This window comes from Haliotis rufescens, unplaced genomic scaffold, assembly GCF_023055435.1.
Source record: "Haliotis rufescens isolate VD_foot unplaced genomic scaffold, xgHalRufe1.0.p SCAF_10, whole genome shotgun sequence".
NCBI lineage: Eukaryota > Metazoa > Mollusca > Gastropoda > Lepetellida > Haliotidae > Haliotis > Haliotis rufescens.
In genome coordinates, this window is record NW_025963780.1 from 17,551,906 (window position 1) to 17,568,517 (window position 16,612).

At 44.7% G+C, this 16,612-nt stretch overlaps 1 protein-coding gene across 2 annotated transcripts; it reads left to right on the forward strand.

The window, feature by feature from the left end:
- The first annotated feature begins 1,372 nt into the window (after nucleotides 1-1,372).
- Nucleotides 1,373-13,105, forward strand: LOC124110716 (putative L-amino-acid oxidase YobN). Of its 2 annotated transcripts, none has more exons than XM_048387610.1 (8): nucleotides 1,373-1,490; nucleotides 5,087-5,433; nucleotides 6,195-6,279; nucleotides 7,016-7,156; nucleotides 7,670-7,768; nucleotides 8,110-8,519; nucleotides 9,061-9,334; nucleotides 11,028-13,104. In XM_048387610.1, exons 2-8 carry the CDS (start codon nucleotides 5,092-5,094, stop codon nucleotides 11,549-11,551), a joined length of 1,875 nt encoding a protein of 624 aa, XP_048243567.1. In that variant the 5' UTR covers nucleotides 1,373-1,490; nucleotides 5,087-5,091; the 3' UTR covers nucleotides 11,552-13,104. The 2 variants fall into 2 exon arrangements, with proteins under 2 accessions (XP_048243567.1, XP_048243562.1); XM_048387605.1 differs by lacking the exon at nucleotides 1,373-1,490 and adding an exon at nucleotides 2,487-2,538 and having other exon boundaries at nucleotides 11,028-13,105.
- Nucleotides 13,106-16,612: the final 3,507 nt, after the last annotated feature.

Genomic DNA, 16,612 nt, shown 5'->3' on the forward strand with positions numbered 1-16,612 from the left:
GAATTTCGGTATCGAACTAATAACAATAATAACACTATATGTGTAATAACCGCTCTCAATGTAACACTATATGTGTAATAACCGCTCTCAATGTAACACTATATGTATAATAACTGCTCTCAATGTAACACTATATGTGTAATAACCGCTCTCAATGTGACACTACATGTATAATAACCGCTCTCAATGTAACACTATATGTGTAATAACCGCTCTCAATGTAACACTATATGTATAATAACCGCTCTCAATGTAACACTATATGTGTAATAACCGCTCTCAATGTGACACTACATGTGTACTCACCGCCCTCAATGTAACACTATATGTGTAATAACCACTCTAATTCACCGTTATATTTATTAAAGTTGAGCCCTAGCTACGTGACTGACAACCACAAAGTTAATATTGACAGTGATAAATCCTATCAATGTCTTAGCTTAGACAGATCAGAGTTTCAACAAACGGCAAGCGGTCAGGTGACCATGCTCTGCGTAACTGATACACGTTTGTGGTTATTTCGGTATAAGATTATGTTAGTAGAATATTTGTTACATTACTGCAAAAAGTATTCAATTACAGTACAACCTCGTTAATCCAGATGGTACCGTATCCAATGGGATCGTCCTGATTAGCTAAGTTAATGGATAATGGTTCTATATCAACGGGATTACACTGAACAGAGTTTTGATTTGTTGCAAGACACAATTCCTGGAGCTCACTACTCCCCTACCCCCCCCCCCCCCCCCCCCCCAAGCCACCCCACCCCTGACAGAGCATTTTAGTGACCCTGGATTTCTTGCTTAAGAACTTCGTGGACACGTGAATATGGTTTGATAAGAAATGTAATTGGTCCAGTAGAACCACTGGACTGTCCTATTGCTTCTTCCTTAAAATTACAGTAAACTACGGTTATAACGAACTCAAAGGGACAACTAATTGTAGTTCGTTACAACCGTAGTTCATTACAAGCATATATACAGTATAACTACAGCAAATAGTCGGGACAAAAAAGTGAGTTCGTTATATCCGTCAGTTCGTTATAAACGTAGTTTGCCGTATTAAAATATTCCATACATACTTTCATGAAAGTTTCGCGTCATACGTGCAACAGACGAAGAAACCTCATCCGCTAGTAATAGAAGTGATACATGGCGATATTGATATGACATAAACAGAAATCAAAGGTTAAAATGTTATCAAATACCGGGGTTATCACGTGCGATATACTATACTGCAGGGGCTGACGGGCTGTAAAATTGGATGCTGAATGTCCCTATTGTTTGAAACTTTATTTTCTCAAATGACGAGGAAAAATTATTTCTGCTATATCAATACACACCTTCCCTACGTCTGATCGAAACTGTTTTTTCTTAAACGTCAAAAATTCCTATTTTCGCTTTGATTGAGACATAGTCATGTGACTGGAACACAGTATATATAAAAATACGGGACACTTCCTTTCATTTGAACATCCAGCGGACGCTAAGGTAGGTAGCTGACTAATCCAGGCAGTCTTTGTAAGGGGAACTAGTATACACCACATGGTTAGAGGGAGTTTTTATTCTACAGTGGTGACATTTTACGAATTTACTTTCAACTATTAAATCACATTCGGTATTATCCCGTTAGCGCATAAACCCCAGTATCCCGGGCATCTCTGACGTAGGTACGGAGTATTCGCTGATGTTAACTTATACATTTTCCATCTGAGACTATTACAGCGAGGTTCCCGATAAAGTACACATTTTTTTTTTAACCGCCGGCACGTGACGGTAGGGGAATCGCCGCTTTGTGAATCTGTCGTGCGACCCGAGAACGGCGTCGTAATTTAGTAAGTGAGTGAGCGAGTTCTGTTTTACTCCGCTTGGAACAGTATTCCAGTTATATTATGGCATGTCAGCTTAATGTGAGCGGAAAGCATGTCTTTTTACCACTTTGGTGAAATCCAAAGGCACTGGTTATGGTGCTGAAAAACCTAGGGCGGACCAGGATTCGAACCCATAATCATAGGATTCTGGCTCGCGCAAAGGACGCACCTCTGCACAGTGAATTGTTACATTTTAAACGACCGGGCCACTTTTGACCCAAGCTTTGTGAAAAATGAAACGAAGACGATTTAGAATAGAATGAAATGTAAGACATAAGTTTGGACTCACGGCTCAACCTATGTGCATGGCCCATGAAACACTCAATGCATTAAAAGCGCAATAAAACCACTCATTGACGTTAACTGTGTTTAGCAAATCACACAAGTGATGTTGTTAACAGTGAAGTCCCCAAAATCAAATAATTATGATTGAAGAAAAGATAAATAATTCTTGAATTATATATGAATTTTGTTAATACAAACTATAATAAAAAGAACTAAAAAGTAGAAATACAGATGACTTGAATACTTTTAATGGAATCGTACTCCTAGTTACTATAAAATATCAGCTCGGTTTCTATGGCAAATGAACGTATTTGACTTATTTTGTCCTAACTGTAGATGTTCAAAAATGCAGAAAGGGCTTACAGTAGTAAATCACTGTGAAGGTAAATATTAATTTTTAACTATTTATCTACTATTAAGTGCACGATTGACATGGCAAGATATGAAGAGCCCCACACGCTATTTACTTCCGGGAGTAAATTTCATTGTGAGGTGTAATTGGGTTTAACGTCGCGTCCAAGATTATTCCACTTATATAGCGACGTGCATGCACGTGTGTGTGTGTGTGTGTGTGTGTGCGTGCGTGCGTGCTTTTACTCGTCCGGACAGATGCCGATTTATAGTGCTAGCACACTGAGATACCATGCCGCAGTAAAACATGAATACCCCACTCAGACACAGTATAGCCGACAAGTCCTTGTTATAGCCTTTTAATGCCGAGCGCCAGGCAGGGTAACAACAAGTACCATATTTTAACGTCTTTTGGTATGACGCGGCCGGGGATCGAATCCTGGACCTTCCGCTCTCCGGGCGGACGCTCTACCACTAAACCACGGAGGCTTTCCAAATTTCATTGTGTGATCAGGTCATGATTCTACATAAACATGAGTGACTGTGCGAGTAGAGTTTAACGCCGCTTTAAACAGTGATATCACAGCGTGTCAGCTTGATGTGGGGCACCCGAAGTGATTAATAATAATTCCAGGTTGAAAACCAAAACCGATACCGGTTTAGTGGTGTCCGCCATTTTGATCCTGATACCTTGGTCGGAATGGCAGATCAACAGATAACATATGCTTCTGTGTTGCCCATTTTAAATATACAACATCGGTTATCTCCCCCTGTCTTTGAATTTCAAAGAAAAGTGTGATTGCGATTATGGCATGTTTGTGTAATTAAGACGGCAGCAATGACTTCTTCAGGTTACATTATTATGATACCTGTAGTTCGCCTATTAGCTTACGGTTATCCTAATGCGGTAGTGTAATTTGTATCACATTAAGTGTCTTGTGCGGGCTTGATGATGCCTCCCATTACCACCGGATCCAGAGTTCAAGCATCACAGTGCCGCACCGCACCGCACCGCACCGCACCGCACCGCACCGCACCGCACCGCACCGCACCGCACCGCACCGCACCGCACCGCACCGCATCGCACCGCATCCAACCACACCGCAATTCACCGCACCCAATCGTCCCGCACCGCACCACACCGCCTCCAATCACACCGCAATTCACCGCACCCAATCGCACAGCATTTAACGACACTGCACCGCTCCCAACCGTCCCGCACCGCATCACACCTCAACGCACCGCATCGCAGCCAACCGCACCGCACCGAACAACACTGCACGTCACCAAACCACCCTGCATCCAACCGCACCGCAACACACCACACACCGCCAAACCGCACCGCTCCGCACCACACCGCACCCAACCGCACCGCACCCAACAACACTGCACGTCACCAAACCGCCCTGCATCCAACCGCACCGCAACACACCACACCGCACCCAACCGCACCGCTCCGCTCCGCACCGCACCGCACTGCACCGCACCCAACCGTCGGGCATCCAACCGCACCGTCCCGCACCGCACAACACCGCACCCAACCGTCCTGCATCCAACCGCACCGCACCGCACCGCACCGCACCGCACCAAACCGCACCGCACCAAACCGCACCGCACCAAACCGCACCGCACCAAACCGCACCCAACCGCATGGCACCCAACCCCCCGCACCGCACAACACCGCACCCAACCGTCGGGAATCCAACCGTCGGGCATCCAACCGCACCGCACCGCACCGCACCGCACCGCACCGCACCGCACCGCACCGCACCGCACCGCACCGCACAGCACAGCACCGCACCGCACCGCACCGCACCGCTCCGCACCACACCGCACCCAACCGCATGGCACCCAACCCCCCGCACCGCACAACACCGCACCCAACCGTCGGGCATCCAAACGCACCGCACCGCACCGCACCGCACCGCACCGCTCCGCACCACACCGCACCCAACCGCATGGCACCGAACCGTCCCGCACCGCACAACACCGCACCCAACCGCCGGGCATCCAGCCGCACCGCACCGCACCGCACCGCACCGCACCGCACCGCACCGCACCGCACCGCACCGCACCGCACCGCACCGCACCGCACCGCACCGCACCGCACCGCACCACACCACACCACACCACACCCACCGCACCAAACCCAACCGCACCGCACTGCGACACACCGCACCCAACCGCATCGCACCGCGACACACCGCACCCAACCGCATCGCACCCAACCGTCCCGCACCGCACAACACCGCACCCAACCGCACCGCACCGCAAGACACTGTACTAAGACCTTTAATAACGTAAGGGCAAACTTCAAGTCAAGTGTATCCAAGTGTATTTTCGACCAAATCATCATGGACATTTTGTCCCCACCACAACGCCTAATTTAATCACGACCACACCGCCTAAGTCTGAACACCATGCAATATTACAACCAAAGTGTTCAATATCTCCGCTCGGCACCGCACCGCAACGCACCGCATCGTATCGACACCAACTACACCTCACTTCACCCAATGACTTCCATGACCATAGTACCAAATTCCACAGTGGCCATTTAACAATCTGTTCTCTTTCCAGCCAACATGGACAGTGACTCCGTTCCTCAATATCTACGTCGCCCACACTTGTCAGCTCTCGATGACGTCACATCCGGCTTGTACAACAGGGCTTCGAGTCACTGCAACACGCTCGGTTGCACGTGCAGAAAAACAGACTACCCCCCAGAACAGCAGGACTTAACCTCAAAGCCATTTTACGATGCCCTCATTGACGGGGGACTGGATTATGTGTACGCCAAAATGAACCTGCCTAATCCCCAAGACCACTACAGGAAGACCACGCATCACCGGAAGCACGTGATCGTTGTAGGGGCCGGAACGTCTGGTCTGTCGGCGGCGTATGAGTTGAGACAGGCTGGTCATCAAGTGATTATCTGATCAATCTCCTTTCTTCCTTTTTTATAATTATGTAATTATTTGTTTTGTGAGTGAGAGGTGCTGGTCTAGTGGTTAAATCTTTCGTTCGTCAGTCCACAGTCCCGGCTTCGATTCCCCATTCTGTTACAAAGTGGGACTTCATTTCTGGTGTTCCCCGGCGTGATATTGTGGGAATATTGCTTAAAGCGGCGTAAAACCATAGTCGCCGAATAGGTGCATTTAGACTAATGTTGAGTGTCTGAAAACTCCATTTAAATTGTAACGGAGCCTCAGTGACAGAGGAAAATCTAGACTTGCTTAATTTAGGACTTTTGCATTACAGAAAAATCTGGGTGGAAGGGAAAATAATATGGTTCAGGAACTGTGAGACTATTCACTAGTCTCAGGACTAGTGTCTTTGTGTTGGGTTAAAGGCCGTCTTTAACAGCATTACAGTTATGACACGGCGTGTCCCTTTTGAGATTTCACCACTCCAAAGATACAAGATCACATATAGTTTGTTTAATATAAAATGGAAGGGAAAATAATATGGTTCAGGAACTTGAGACAGACTACGGTGGAATTCTGCCGACTGTTAGGTTATACGGGTCTTCGGTGTGATAAACGAACGATTCTAGATCTTCTACTTGGCTACCACATTTATATGTTAAATAAGGATAGTCTATGATATTATACTATTTCAGGACCTTATAATGGTGTTCCCCTGTTTCATTAGGATTGTGTTTTGTAGTCAATCAATCAATTTGAAGGTAACGCTCCTGGAAATACAGCACAGAGTTGGTGGACGAACTAAGACTATCAAAGACAAATTTTCAGATGGACTCCATGCAGAAGGTAGGTTATTCTTAATCCTAGAAATTTAATGTATTATACTTTTGTAAACTGTGTGCGAATAATATGAAAGCTTCCTTAGCATGTAACTGCCTCCGTCGCATAGTGGATATTGCGTCTGCTTGGAAATACAATCACGACATTTAAGTGGGAAGAAACCCCGCAGCGATGCAAATCTAGTGAGTGAGTGGGTTGGGTTTAACGCCGCTTTTAATAGTATTCCAGTTATATCGCAGCGTGTCAGCTTAATGTGGGAGGAAAGCCCGAAGTGATGCAGGTCTCAGACGTTTACCGCTTCGGTGAAACCCACGAGCACGGGTATAGTGCTGACAAACCTAGAAACATAATCGGGGCGAACCGGGATTCGAACCCACAATCATAGGTTTCTGGCGTGCCCAAGGGACGCAACTCTCCACAGCGAATCGCGGCGCCGTAGACGACTGGACAACCCATGACCCCGATACAAATCTAGGCGTTTACCACTTTCGCCGGGACCCAAGAGGATCATGTGCCGACAACCGAGAAACATAATCAGGGTGAATGTGGGATTCGAACCCATGAAATTGCGGTGCCTTAGACGACTGAGCAACCCATGCCGCCGACGATTGTGGAATATGATTGATTCAGGGGGTACCATACTGAATAATATTGATTTCAAGAAATGCTATTCTATATAATGTCATTGACTTAAAGGGGCGCAGTACTAAATAATATATATATATATATCATTGATTTTTAGGTGGTGCTATGCGGCTTCCCGAGAGTCACTACCTCACCAAGCACTATATTGACCTGTTCAACGTGCCAACAAGGCCGTTTCAGAACCAAAACCTGAATGGCTTCCTCTCCTTCTACGGCGACCCCAAGATAAAGATGTCAGGTGATGATGACAGCTTGCACGTGTAGACTTACACACAACACGGCTAATGCATATCGGTAGTGGAGTATCTATATCAGAATGTGCATAATGCCTTCAAAACGCTACCATCACCAACAAAACATTGTCAAGAACTGACAACTCACACAGACAGGGACAATGGAGGAAATTCGAGAAAGTGTCTAATATGAGTCTGTCACTGGACTTTCTCTTTACGATCTCGCTTCACTGTTATGCTTGTTGGACACACGACTCTTGTCAACGTGAATCGAAGTTGCATCTGTGCATTGACGCAAATAAATGAAAATGACATGTGTGACGTCGTTCAGACACTACATGAGCTGATGTCTCTTTTGGTTGTAGGAAAAGTCACATTTTTCATATTTTCGAGACATAAAAAAAATGTTTTAGAAGACAAGCCACGGGGTTTACATATTTATTTCGATCGGGGAATATAATCTCAAAGTCCTCTTTGCGCGTAGGTTTTGCTGTTACTCTCGTGTGACTGTGTTTCAGAATGGGACGCCAACAGCGACTGGTATTGTACAAAGTACTGGGAAGGCTGGGACGCCAAAATAATGCAGTTTAAAACAGAACTTGGCATCAAGGGAATAAGTAAGTAGTGTCTGAATACACATCTCAGTTCCCTATGCAAAAGAAAACCAAGCCATACCTCGAACATACCAAACGTTGTATGTGTTTGTTGTTTAATGTTTAAGTCTGGACCTCAGACCAGTGACCGATTCACACCATCGGGTTGTGATAACAAAGTTGCAGTCTCATAATTATTATTATTGGGGCGGTGAGGTAGCCTAGCGGTTAAAGCGTTCGCTCGTAACGCCGAAGGCCCAGGCTCGATTCCTCATATGTGTACATTTGTTTAAAGCCCATAGCTGGCGTCCCCAGCGGCGTAAAACCATACTCACACATTATTATTATCATTATTCCGTTTGTAGACGACTACTTCGACAGGACGGTGGCCCCGGTATATGCGGAGCTTCGTAGTGACACGAGCCCGAAGGGTTGGGCGCGGTGGGTGAAGAAATGGAGCCAGTTTTCTGTCCTTGAGTTTCTCAAGTCCGACACCTACCAGAGCCCAGCCGACAAGTACAAACTGAGACCATGGCCGCAGAAAGCCCTTGAAGCTTACAGAGTGCGGAACTACATACCCCTGATCAACGCCAGCCTGGTGGAGTATCTGAGGGCGTTGTTAGGCGAGTGGTGGAAGGATCCCCTGTACACGCCCACTGGAGGTATGGAGGAAATTGCAAAGGCCTTCATGCGGAAGAATACAACAGGCTGGAACCCGGATGTGGATCTGAGTAAGGACATCCGGTATGGGATCAAAGTAGAAGCCGTTGAGGAGGTCAGTATAGGATCACAGACGCTGATCCATGGAGAAAATATCATCATAACCCTCTGCATGATTATCATATTGGTCCAAAGTTTATGTTTATGATTTACAGTACTGTTGCTGTAGAGGCTACCTCGTGTCAAAACCTCTTGCACACAAGTGCAAGTATTCCAGTATTGAGCCCAATAGATATCTTTGGGAATAAAACATCCTTTCGCAATACACAACACGCTATACTTCGAAACATTCAGTAGGTCTGGTGAAGATTTTATTTATTTTCGTATTTTTGTACTATGAACTAATTTATATAGGTGAAAAAACATGAGCCTGACAGTAATATTTTTACTTCGTTTAGGGGGCTTCCTGTGAAAGAAATTCGCTCTTTAATTATTGTCTTGGCTAGAAGGTACATAATACAAGAACAAATGAGCTCCTCCGAAATATTTGAAACTCTGTCATTCTTCAAGAGAAACAAATTATTTTAAATGGTCCGGGATATAGATTGTAAAAGTCCATGGATGATGACATTGGATTTATTTCCCTCTGTCATTAGGTTCAACAGCAACACGGAGAGAAAATCGTGAGAGTTACTGGTCGGAACGACGCCACCAAACAGCCGGCAGAGTTCACGGGGGATGCTGTGATCATAACCGTCCCCCTGACGGTGCTCCGACAGATGAAGGTGCCCCTGACACGGCAAAGACAGCAGGCAGTAGAGGGTATCTACTACGAGGCGTCTACTAAGGTCTTGCTGCAGTGTAGGACCAGGTTCTGGCAGAACCCGGACAACCTACAGGGAGGCTTCTCCAAGACAAACCTACCCATTGGTAAGCTTCTGCTATGCTTTGATAAAGACTCATATTGCGTACAGGATACATTGTGTAGAAGGTTCATTGACAACGAAACCCCGTCAGGATTCCGGGACAGAATATTCTCAGGGCTCAGTACCCGTATGGATTCACAGGAGATTGGACCCCGTTTCAGTGTTTTACTTCCTGTGGGGATTCCGAAGTAGAATAGGTGACATGCGCCCCTCTCATTCTCTTAAGGTGGGGATTCCGCAGAAGAATAGGTCCGTGGTAACGCATGCATTTCTTTCCATGGTGATTCCGGGGGAACATAGGTCAAAAGTACTCCATGCTTGTCTTTCTGTGGGGTTTTCGGGAGATAATTGGTTGAAAGTACCCCGGCATGCTTGTATCCGTTGAGATTCTGGGGGATAATAGGTCTAATGTACCCCGTGTTTGCCTCTCCGTTGGGATTCTGGGGGGTACTAGTTCTATAGTACGAAGTAGAATGTGTAAAATGCGCCCCATAATTTTCGTAAGTGTAGACGAGGTCCCAGGTAGCGCAAGCTTTTCTTTTAATGGTTATTCCGTGGCAACACAGGTCTATAGTACCCCATGCTTGTCATTCCGTGGCGACACAGGTCAATAGTACCCCATGCTTGTCATTCCGTGGCAACACAGGTCTATAGTACCCCATGCTTGTCATTCCGTGGCAACACAGGTCTATAGTACCCCATGCTTGTCATTCCGTGGCAACACAGGTCTATAGTACCCCATGCTTGTCATTCCGTGGCAACACAGGTCTGTAGTACCCCATGCTTGTCATTCCGTGGCAACACAGGTCTATAGTACCCCATGCTTGTCATTCCGTGGCAACACAGGTCTATAGTACCCCATGCTTGTCATTCCGTGGCAATACAGGTCTATAGTACCCCATGCTTGTCATTCCGTGGCAATACAGGTCTATAGTACCCCATTCTTGTTATTCCGTGGCAACACAGGTCTACAGTACCCCATGCTTGTCATTCCGTAGCAGGAAAGGGGAACAGATGGTGACAATGTGTGACCTGGCTGATTGCGCGTCATGGCATCCCAACGTCTTGGTTCATTGTTATTCTGTCAACCACTGGCTTGAATGGCCCAAACACGATATTAAATGCTGTCGTGACAAAGTTAGATAAATCATCTATAAAAACAACCGAAAACATGGAAATGTACTTTCAAGTAGCTATTGAATCGCTGAAATGTGAAGCGAAAATGTCAAAAACTAAAACGAAAAGGTCAAAAACTAAAATGAAAATGTCGAAAACAAAAGCGAAAAATGTCAAAAACTAAAATGAAATACAGAAAACTATTCCCACCGCGGTGATAATATATAATGTACTGTTTTCGGTTGTTTTTATACATGATTTATCACATATTTGTATGATAAAGTGTGTTAATTTGCAAAAGGTTACATTTAAAGTAAGTGAAATATCAAAATATTGAAACTACAGCTCTATGTCCCTTATGGACCACCGTACATTTGAGACAGTGGCTTGAAAAATATTCACTTAAATGAAATCATCGTCTTGCTTAATAGTAAATACACTACTCAATAAAAGTTAAAGGACAGCCGAGTTTTTCATATGATTATTCTTAATCTGTCATGGCTGGCGGGTATTGCAACACACAACCTTCCAATCGTGAGTGTTCTTTAACTTGTTTTGAGTAGTATAGTTTATTCTTGCAGGTCAGCTACACTATCCAGACTGGGAAAAATCGGGGATACCGGAAAACGAGCGTGGAATCCTCGTCGTCTACACATGGGGCCAAGACGCAGAAATGTTCGGCGCCCAAAAAACTGAAGAGGCAATCGAGAACGCTGTGAAACAGGTCGCAACAATCCACCCCGAGATCGTTGATAATTTCGAAGTTGGGGCAGTACAAGCCTGGTTCAACGAACCCACAGCTCAAGGTGCATTCGTGTATCTAAAACCAGACCAATATAACGACAGCCTATTGCAGCTTCTCAACTCAGACCATCCTATATACCTAGCGGGAGAGGCGCTGTCGTGGTCCAATGGCTGGATACAAGGGGCGCTGGAATCAGGCTTGAGGGCGGCCTACGAGTTCTACAGTCACATTGAGAAGCAATTCCCACCTCAGATGAAGAGATGTGGATGTGCACATCAATATGTGTGTTCTCAGTCTAAGGGGGACATGTCCCATCACGAGTTCTCAAACAATGAGAAGTGTGGTTACCAGGGTCCTTGAGGTCAGAGAAGCATGTACCCTGCATAGCTGCAGCCGGGGAAACAGTGCTTGACAATACTGCTTACATGATTGACTGATACTTTACACGGCTACAGCCGGGGAAACAGTGCTAGACAATACTGCTTACATGATTGACTGATACTTTACACAGCTACAGCCGGGGAAACAGTATAAGACAATACTGCTTACATGATTCACTGATACTTTACACAGCTACAGCCGGGGAAACAGTATAAGACAATACTGCTTACATGATTGACTGATACTTTACACAGCTACAGCCGGGGAACCAGTACTAGACAATCCTGCTTACATGATTGACTGACACTTTACACATCTACAGTCTTGGAACCAGTACTAGACAATACTGTTTACATGATTGATTAATAATTTACATAGGTACCCCCGGCACTAGCCAAAACCGATTACATGATTGTCTACACACTCAGCAACAGACCATGTTAAAGGACTTTAAACAATTCGCAAAAGAATATAATAACCGATCAATGAATATTGCACAGCCAAACCGAACAGCCCCTATTGTGTGTTTCATTACTTTCTGTTTGCACACGTCGATTATTCCTGTTGAGTTGATATTTTCGTTATTGCCAGGACGATACAGGTATAGGCTAGCACTGTTCAGTGCAACAACTATGACTCCCGTCAACTCGGAACGTAACGAACTACTGAGGAAAGTGAACACACGTTCGCTACGTCCTGAAACAGCTAATCTTAAATCATGGCCACCGCTTACCACACACAGGCATGGTACATTGTTTCTACATGACATTGTATTTGATCAGCCATGGTCTACTGTAACTTTCTGTTGCTTACCCAAACGAAACTGAATATAACAAAATACACCACTCAACATTTACTAAGGACCACACCTTTGACTAAAGATTACTTTGGTTCTTAGCAAATGATGGGTAGTATAAATAAGTCACTTTTTCTTAGTGAGACATGCAAATAGTATTGCTATACACTCATATTTACAGTATGTATTATACATGTATGTAGTATGCATATAATAATAATAATGATCAATGTTATAGTGAGGCATACCTGCATTCTGCAGTGTGACCTGAGCACAACCATCGGTAGTCCTAGGTTCCTCACAGAAAGTATTCACCATGCTTTTCCCTTATAGTGGATAATGCAAGGACTTTCCTTGGAAAGATTCTCCTGCAACGTTCGATTTTCGGTTATAGTAGCATCTTCCGAGCTTCTGATGCAACGATACTACCGATACCCAGTAATAACAATGTAATAGTGAAGTGAATGCCAAGGTTATAATCACAGGCGTGTACTCGACTGACCGTTGTAGCCGTTACGCCCGTCTTGTGTGGGAAACGCTACTTGAAGTTGTAATCCCCAAAATGCTGTCGTATGCATTACTTACTAATTTATTACTTGTTTATAACTATGTGTGCACGTAACTGCATAACTTGGAACCGGAACCGGAACTTGCTATGCATAGTTGTGTCCCTATATCGTGGGTTCGGATCCCAGATTCGCCTGAGTATGTTTCTAGGTTTGTTACTGCCACCACCACCCCCCCCCCCCCCCCCCCCCCACCCCCCACACACACACACACACACACACACGCCAAGCTGACATGCCATGAATTACTGTTCCAAGTGGCCTTATACCACTAGTTTCTGCACATCCAGTAAGTTAATTGTATATATTATTATTCACTACGTTCTTACATCAATGTGTTCAATAGGAACTTTCAAACAAATACCTAAAAATAGATGTAAATATATGCAAATGTTCACAAATCTTCATTATTTTGGGAATGTATTATTTCCTTTTTGTCTAAGGAATAAAAAGTAAGAGAAATATTGTGTTTACTAGTGTGGCTGTAATGCTTGATATTTTTAGTCTATTGTTGATTACCGCACTTAATCGAGTCTGGACCAGACAAACCAGTGAGTGATATTATGAGTAACAATCCAACAATCCGTTGGGGTATGAAAGAATGCATCAAAACAGGTTCCTGAGGCTTACCACATGGTCCTTTTAGTCGCGCCATACGACAAGCACAAGTTGCTGGAGACTATATCGGAATGGAATCCCCACGGTGGGAGGAGCGCTAAATATGGCGTTCAATAGGGTGTCCTGCTGAGAGTATCTGTATGTGCTATATGGATGGGGTGGATCTTGGATGATGGGTGCTTCATGGTGAATGGCAATATTACAGTTACATCAAGACATCTTTCAAAAACTTATTATTTTTAGCCAGCCAATCAAAACGCGATGACACAGCTCTCCACTCTCAGCCAGCCAATCAGATTGGGTGAATAAAAATAAACCACTGCGAATTAACCACTGCTGGCGATTGAAGATCAAGCCCTGGTATGGGAGAAACGGCAATACCTTACAGGGGTTCTGATAAACGACCATGTAGACGACAATACCTCACACGGGGTCTGATATACGATCATGGAAGTCAATACCTCACACGGGGTCTGATAAACGATCATGGAGACGCCAATACCTCATGGAGATACGGATAGGCTGCGATGGAGAGAGACATTTCCTCCATTCGAGTATGCACTTTACAGCCCCCATAACCTAATTATCTATTCATCGAAGTTTCTTACATATTTTGCAAAATATTTGTATTTATTATATATTTAAGTGGTGTAAAGCAATAGCAATAGTCTAATCACGAACAGCACGAAACGAACTACCTGCGTAAGCACGTGACCCGATTAACATTTACAAACATACAAAGTCATGTCAGTCACAGAGCCAGTTGTTCCAGTTGTATGCATGTGGTGCTCGGACGTATTCGGACCGAAATACCTACAGTGGTATGAACAATATTAATTCTTTCCTTGTGCTCTTTGAGCACAAATGCCTGCTCTGACAACAGAACAAAACGTGGTACCAAACTGTGCACATTGAAAACTTGTAACAAATGACTTTGTCGTTTAGATATTTTCAATTACGGGTCTAGCTTTAAGGTGTGACTCGATAACCCCACTGCTTAGAATTATTCATACCCTAGCTGTACTTACATGTCTGGCGTGGCCTGGAGGTATTTCAAAGATTCCCTACATATTTAACTTCAAGGACCTAGCTTGACTAAAAATATAATTTGAAGTAAATTGCGCACATACATAAATACGTTTTGGAATGACAAATTTAATAATAATGATAATAATAATAATAATAATAATAATAATAATAATATATACTCAACAACAAAAGTTCCTGTGACACCAATATTTTAGTGTATTTTTCAAAGAAGTAAAGTTTGGTTTTCAATATTGTAGTATATGTATGGAATCAAGTCAGAAAAACGCAACTGCTACAGAAAAGCATGCATTCCATGCAAAAGTTGACTTTTGTGGCAGCCCCATGCATTTCACTACCCATGAATGGATATAAAAACATGTGCGTTAACGCGATTCCATATGCATTGTTTAGCATCGTGCTGACAACAACCACTCAGAAAAACAACAAAATTTCGCAATTATTCAACATTACGAAATGCCACGCCTTTCCGAAAATGAGCGTCTGCGAGCCATTGGTATGCTTGAAGCAAGATCGAGTCAACGTCATGTTGCAAGACAATTTAACGTCCACAGAAACACCATTTGGTATTTATGGCAAGGTTGGCAACAGACGAATGCCGTCAGAGACCATTCTCGGAGTGGCAGGCCACGCGTAACCAATAATCGACAAGACAACTGGGTTCGAACAAAACACCTACGAAATCGATTCCAGCCAGCAACAGTGACTGCAAGAAGCATCCCTGGCCTTCGACGAATATCTTCACAAACCGTCGCCTCAGATGTGCAGGGATTGTCGCCAGAAGACCCACCAGACGTCCCATTTTGACAGGAAACCACCGTCAAGCACGTCTGCAGTGGTGCAGACAGCGTCTACGCTGGACGGCCATACAATGGGGACAAGTTCTATTCACTGACGAGTCACTCACCTCAGCCACAGCGATGGACGGATTCGAGTGAACCGACGTCATTGTGTCATGGAAGAAGATCGGTTCGGGGCGGCAGCGTTATGGTATGGGGTGGGATTACAGCAAGACAGAGGACCCGTTTGATTGTGGTAGAGGGAAATCGCAATGGACAGCGCTACCGCGACGAGATCATCGGCCCTGTTGTTCTACTGTTTTGGCGTCGTCATGGCCCAGGCATTACCTTTCAACATGACAAGGCCCAGCCTCATATTGCTCGACTTGTTCAGGACACTCTTCAACAAAACAACGTGAATGTCATCTCCTGGCCGGCTCGCACCCCTGATCTCTCACCAATCAAGCACATGTGGGATGAGATGGATCGGCGCCTTCGACGTCAACCACGTGTTCCACAGACACTCCAGGAACTTCGAAACATGCTCCAGCAGATATGGACAGATATCCCACAGGACTTTGTGCGGCGCCTGGTCCATTCCATGAGACGTGTTGCTTGCATCGCAACCAGTCTGAACCAGAGGTGGATACACACGCTATTGATTTGTAAATTGACATTTTGGCATGTTCATGTTTTTTTATTGAAATCACCCATTTTCTGAAGTCAGTATGGCAAATTAAACCATTTGAACACTTACAGGAGTTTTTTATCTGTTCCAAACCGAAATTGTTTCAGCTTTGGTAAAAACATAACTGCATAAAATCTTATTCAATTTCACAGGAACTTTTGTTGTTCAGTATAGTACAATTACTTACTTTGATCAAACATACCTTGTTGCACTTATCAACAGTCATACATTATATATCCTGCATTGAGTCAATTTAGGGTTCAGACAAATTAGGATGTCCCGATGAGAAATCTGGTACACAATGTCCATCTTGTAGGTGCCCGTGAGGCGGTTTCTGTATAGATGCAGGGTCTGTACAATGATGGCTGTGGGTCTTAGCGGTGTTTCGAAGATATTTGATCAGGAGGTGAGGTGAGGTGAAATTGGGTTTAACGTCGCGTCCAAGATTATTGCACTTATATAGCGACGTGCATGCACGTGTATGTGTGTGTGTGGCTGCTTGTACTAGTCCGGACTGATGCCGATTTATAGTGCTAGCTCACTGAG